Below are 5,993 nucleotides of genomic sequence, written 5' to 3'. Positions count from 1 at the left end.
GAAATCTAATTGGGAGTTTAGACCCCACCGACCGAATAAGAAGACTGCCAGTGCCACCTTCACGTTCACTCTCAATAATACTTTCCCATGCCTCCAATCAATATAATCTTCCGCTCCATGCAATACAATTATACAAATAGTAATGCTTCTCACCATGCCACGTGGCACTTTTCCTTTTCCATTACCTGTCGGCACTTCATTCTCACCCTACGATCAAACCACATCCCCTTAATCAACGGTCACAAAAATCATCATTGTGCTCACACAAGATTCCTCGTTACACCTTTAAATTCAAACCCACACCTACACCACGCTCTTTAACTAAACGTAACATTGCTACATACACCTTCATTGTTTTTTCTGGTATAACGTTGTTGTCTCTGTCTCTTCATTCAAAGCTATGACGGAGCTCCAAACCAAACCTGAAACTGCTCCGTCTCTGGCCACGGCTCCGGCGGTGGACCCTCAGCCTCCTCTGGCTGAGGCTTTACCTCTTGCCGTCGTTGTTGATGAGAAAGCGGTGGTTCCAACGGCACCGGTGGTGCCGGTAGAGGAAACCAAGGCTCTTGTTGTTGTTGAGAAAGAGAGTGAGTTGTTTTCAAATTTTGAAACTTTTGTTTCCTAGAAATTATGGGTTGCTTTCAAAATCTCAACTTGTTCATGATTGACAAGCTTGATAGTTTATATAATAGATTTGTTTAGTTTATGGTTTTAATTAATCAATTACCTTGTAACTTAATTTGTGTTTTAATTAATATTTTCTTTTCCAGGAAAATATTTTTGGGTTTTCATCAAAATTCTAGCTATGATTGATGATTGATTTATGACTTTGTCTTGTTTTAGTTATTTCAAACTACTCTAGAATCTAGAGTGTGATGTTGTGATTGTTTTTCAATTTCTGTTTGGTTGCTGAGAAAGTTTTGTAACATGGAAAATAACTCTTAGTTTCTATTAGTTACCATTCAATACAAGGCTTGTTGCCTAGTTTAATATTATTCACATTATTGAAGGGTTTTCCCCACCTTTCTGTTTTTAAGTTTATTATCATGTTTTCTCTTTCATCAGATATTTTTACTGGATTTTTATGATTTTCCATTTTCTTTGTTCCGTTTATTTCCCCCTCGTAGCTTACTTATTTTAGGGCTATGTTTCCTAGTTTTTAAGTCTGAACAATAATCTTGTAAGCATGCCTTTCAATTGCTAGATCAGCAAACTTTCTATTAGTATGTGCCTTCTCTTCTAAATAGGGTAACCATGTAGTTACAATCATGGTTTAGTTTCATAAATAGAGTATTTCACTTGCAAAAGTTAGTTCTCTCTTTCATTAATGCTTATTATTGCCGCATAGATTCTTATCTACCCTTCTACCTAACTGTATATATACTCCAGTAATAAATTTATGTATTTATTTATGAATTTAATGTATATATAAGTAAAAGTTTTTTATAATATCAACACATCATCATATTATATTACTTATGTCAGTCATCATCATATTATGAAAGTGATGTATAAATAATATATTAACCATGTAACTTTTTTTACAATGAATGGTACATAAATATTAAACTCTTTATTTATTATACTTGTATAGCCTATCAATATTCTACCATAGAGGCATATTACACATGATTTCTTGTTATATACATCAATCAATAATATCTCCCTGTCCCATTAAAGAGATTCAAATTAGGCCCTCCACGTTCTCATAAAATATAATTTTGTTCCCCATGTGACTTGCGAAGAAAGTTGTTTGTCCTATCTGCAAATGATGGTGTGATTTATTGGAAAAGTTATTGTAAGACTTTCCAAGGCTAAATAGTTGTATCTTTTATTTCCTCCATATATGACACGCAAACTAATTAAAATCCAATAATTAAAGGATGCCTGAATTCTTTATATATTTACCTTATTCTAAACATTATTTTCTTTTAAGCGGATTATGGCAGCTACATCACTTATATATGTATCACATTCAATAGTCTAATACCAGATGGATAGACTTGATTGTTTTAACCAATCATGGAATGAAATAACTACATATATACAAAATAGTCATAAGATGTATATTTAAAGTTCCTAATTGCAACACCTTAGTTGAATATAATATTGGATGTAATAGTTGAACAAGTGCATGAAGTCTTCTACTTAGTTGGTTTTAATGTAATATGATATGACTACTTTCTCCACTTCATGTAATTATCATGGATATCTCATTGCATTTACTTACCATTTTTCTTTTGGTTTATAGAGATACCAGATCCTGTACCTGTACATAAGAAAGGATCCCTTGATAGAGGTTAGTGCTGACTTATCTCATATTTCAGTTTACATTTTTGTTTCTTAACTTATAATTATTTCAAGGTCCTGTTGTACCCAAAATGGATTAATTCCGGGATACCTTTGGTTATAGCAAAAACTCGTATGAGCCATTTTCAGACCTTATATGGTTTCTGTACCAACTATTCTATAGACAAATTCCAAATATATGCAGGGATTTCTAGCTGAGTCATCTCTATCTTTGCATGTATATCATTTTTAGAGATGATCATGATTGTCCTGCAATCAATGTTTCTACCTAAGCAAATGACTTATGTATTCATGTGGTCTCCAGATATTGCTCTTGCAGAAGTAGAGAAAGAGAAAAAATTGTCTTATGTAAAGGCATGGGAAGAAAGTGAAAAATCCAAGGCAGAGAATAAGTAAGACAATGTTTTAATACCATTTTGCAGTTTGCAATTGTAGGCACAAAACCAACTTACATTGCAAAAACAACACTTACAAATTAGAAAAATCCATCAAAAAGTTAATGTGTTGATACAGTTTGTATGACACGTTAATCTTTTCATGTCCCAACCTTTCATATGGAACAATGTTTTTACAGATTTAAAGTGTCTATCAAAAGTTATGTTTTATCTGTCTTTATGTTCTGTATTCGTATAAAGTTATTGTGATCTGTTAACAGAGCTCAAAAGCAGCTCTCTGCTGTTGCTGCTTGGGAAAACAGCAAGAAAGCAAATCTTGAAGCTGAGCTGAGAAAAATTGAGGTAATACTTAACCTGTTATTAAGTTAGTCATTTACATGATGGCATTGCTTTTCTATTATGCTTGACATCATAATGCATGTTGGCACAACACTCAGAGAAGCACACCCTTTTCAAAGTTCTAATTTCTAAAGTCTAAACAATATAATAATTACTTCACAGTTAGGATAAGTCAAGGTTTGTGTTGTCCTTCTTACATTGAATTAAAGGTACATCACAATATGACTCTGTTGACAGCCAAAAAAATGTTGATTTTGGAGCTAATAAATTCCTTTTTCTTTACTTTTTATTATTCTTACAGACATTTGGAACTTTTAATCCAATTATGCTTTTAATTTTGTCAAATGGTATCAAATACCTATAGCATCCCTAAGTTAAATCTTACCATGTTAAGAATATAATATGCTTTTACTAACTGAATAAGAAACTTCAGTAAGGAAGGTATTAATCCTTTAAAAAGGGTGGCTCAGTGCACGAGATCCCACTTAGTAGGGTGAGGAGAGTAGATGTACGAATATTTTCAATTGACAAAATTTTGCCATATCCTAAGATGTGTTCTACTATCTCTTTTTGTTAAACATTACAATATAGTGTTTGTAAAGAAATGCAGAACATGATTGCAGAAGTTATAAATGGATTCTCCACTGAGGACCCCTTTTCTTTCTTACCCTTCAAAAGATAACTTAAAATCATGAACTGTGAAGATGGTTAAGAACAGATTTTACTGTGACAGGTAAATTGAGTGCAGCAATGTTATGAGTGTTATATGTACATCATGTTAAAACGTTTTTTTGGTACTATTAAGGGTATCCCTCACTTTTGGGTAATGAACTAATCCATTTCAAGGTGCATGATTGTCTTGGGTAAGCATGTTAAATGTTTGCTTAAGTAGAGTCAGTACTCTTCTTTATAAAGCCAAAAGTTGTTGCTAAAGTCAGTACTCATTCAACTAAGCCAAAAGATATACATTCAATTAAAAAACATAGCATCCCTAAGTTTTATTTTATTACTATATATATAACACTTGAGTCCTGAGCAGGAACAACTTGAGAAAAAGAAAGCAGAATATGGTGAAAAAATGAAAAACAAGATAGCCTTGGTTCACAAGGAAGCAGAAGAGAAGAGGGCAATGGTTGAAGCCAAGCGTGGTGAAGAACTTCTCAAGGCAGAGGAATTGGCTGCAAAATTTCGTGCAACTGGAACCACTCCAAAGAAGCACATTGGATGCTTTTAAATTTCATAGTAATAATCAAAATTGTGTCTATATCATTTATTGTTTGTTTATGAATGTTGTTTTTGTGTGTAAGAAAAGTAATCCAAAGAAAAAACATTAAGTTTGTGGCATACAGCTTGTATATCTTTTGGCTTAGTTGAAGTGTTATATGCTGTTTGTTTATTTTTTTATCAAGAGAATCTCACTCTTAACAATCATGTATAGAGTTTCTCTCTCTTCATTATTAAAAGGACCCTCTTCTCTTTTTGGATAATAAAGACATTTTAATTGTTTAAATGCCATAGCAATAATCATTCTCAACAATCAATGCTCATGTCTTATTGCTTTACATTATTTTGCAAGTAGTAAAAGTCTAAAATATAATGGCACATATGGAACTATAGAAATAATTCAACAGCATAAGATCAGAAGGAAATAGTGTAGCTTAAAAATAAAAATTAGAAGCATTGTTACTTGTGAGAAAGCAGATAAACAAAATAACAACACTTGAAACTAAATCTGGTGTAGCATATAAAAAACATTAGTATATATGTGTAAATAACATTTAATGATCCAAGTAAATCCTAACATATAATATCAGCTATATATATTCAGCCAATTACCAAGTCATCTTGTCATACTTCTTCATTGACTCAAAGTCTACAAAAATAGCCAACCAAAAACTACATGGCAGAACTCAGCATTGTGCTATACACTATAGTGCCACAATTTTGCGACACTTTACAGGTTTATAACACAATGTACCGGTACTATTGCCCTCTATTCTGAAAAGTATCGCACTACATTGTGCACAAAAATATTTTCCATTGCCGAATTTAGTCATAACATGCCCTAAAGGGGGAAAGTAAAAGAGCTTTCTTGTAAGAAGCTCATGTCATTGTTTATAGGAAAATCCAACAAGACCTGCAATGCAGCGTCTGATGAATTTTCTAAGTCATTAGCACTTTCTGAATCAGAATTTCTCCACTCCAAATCATCTTTCACATTGTCTGCTAACTCTATTGTAATAGCAGACATTGAACCACAAATATTTGAAGATGATCTTGGAGAAATAGGACGAGTTAAGTCATCGTGTTTGCGAACACATCGAAACAATTCTCCAACTTCAGAGTTCCATATCCGGAGAAAATAGTCCGCATCATTTTTGTTGCCATCAACAAATGAATTAGGATCACTGTTGAACAAAGATGAGTCCCTTGATTGTCTAGCGTCAGCTTCAAGTCTTGCACTTTCCCACTGTGCCATGTGGTGGGTGGAAACAGATGGTGCATGTGCCTTGCCAACTTGGTAACATGAATAGGCCATTGGCAAATGAGTCTGAGGGTCAAATCCCGTTCTTATGAGACGTTTCTTCAAATGTGTGTTCCTTAAATTATTGATTTCATTGTCTGTTCTTCCACTTAGTTGAGAGGATATTGCAGCCCATCTGTGTTGAATTGTTCATTTAAATGAAAACTGTTAAAGTTGCATTGGAGAAAAAAGACATGCATTTATTGATAGATATAAATGCACTGAAATTTCATAGATAATAATTGGAGCCCCATTGAATGGTAACTATTATCACCATCTATTGAGAGTCTAAAAGGTTCTTTCATTGGTCACAATACAAGTGGTTCTGAAAGCATAATGGATAATTTTATTTTCAGTTTTTTCAAATGTGTCCAAATGAAAACTTAAGTAAAGATATTGAATATACCACTTCTTTATGAAAACTT

At 33.0% G+C, this 5,993-nt stretch overlaps 2 protein-coding genes across 2 annotated transcripts; one reads left to right on the top strand and one right to left on the bottom strand.

The window, feature by feature from the left end:
• Nucleotides 291-4,467, top strand: LOC109325829 (remorin-like). The gene is made up of 5 exons (XM_019558406.1): nucleotides 291-587; nucleotides 2,252-2,299; nucleotides 2,615-2,702; nucleotides 2,966-3,047; nucleotides 4,084-4,467. The coding sequence occupies exons 1-5, from the start codon at nucleotides 401-403 to the stop codon at nucleotides 4,276-4,278; spliced, it is 600 nt and encodes a 199-aa protein (XP_019413951.1). The 5' UTR covers nucleotides 291-400; the 3' UTR covers nucleotides 4,279-4,467.
• On the bottom strand, nucleotides 4,814-5,715 carry LOC109363595 (the record flags this gene model as incomplete). The annotated part of the gene is made up of 1 exon (XM_019609850.1): nucleotides 4,814-5,715. A coding segment is annotated over one exon (606 nt), but the record flags the coding sequence as incomplete, so codon positions are not given.

This window comes from Lupinus angustifolius, chromosome LG13 (genome assembly GCF_001865875.1).
Source record: "Lupinus angustifolius cultivar Tanjil chromosome LG13, LupAngTanjil_v1.0, whole genome shotgun sequence".
Taxonomy (NCBI): Eukaryota; Viridiplantae; Streptophyta; class Magnoliopsida; order Fabales; family Fabaceae; genus Lupinus; species Lupinus angustifolius.
This window is presented reverse-complemented; position numbering and strand designations above follow the sequence as displayed.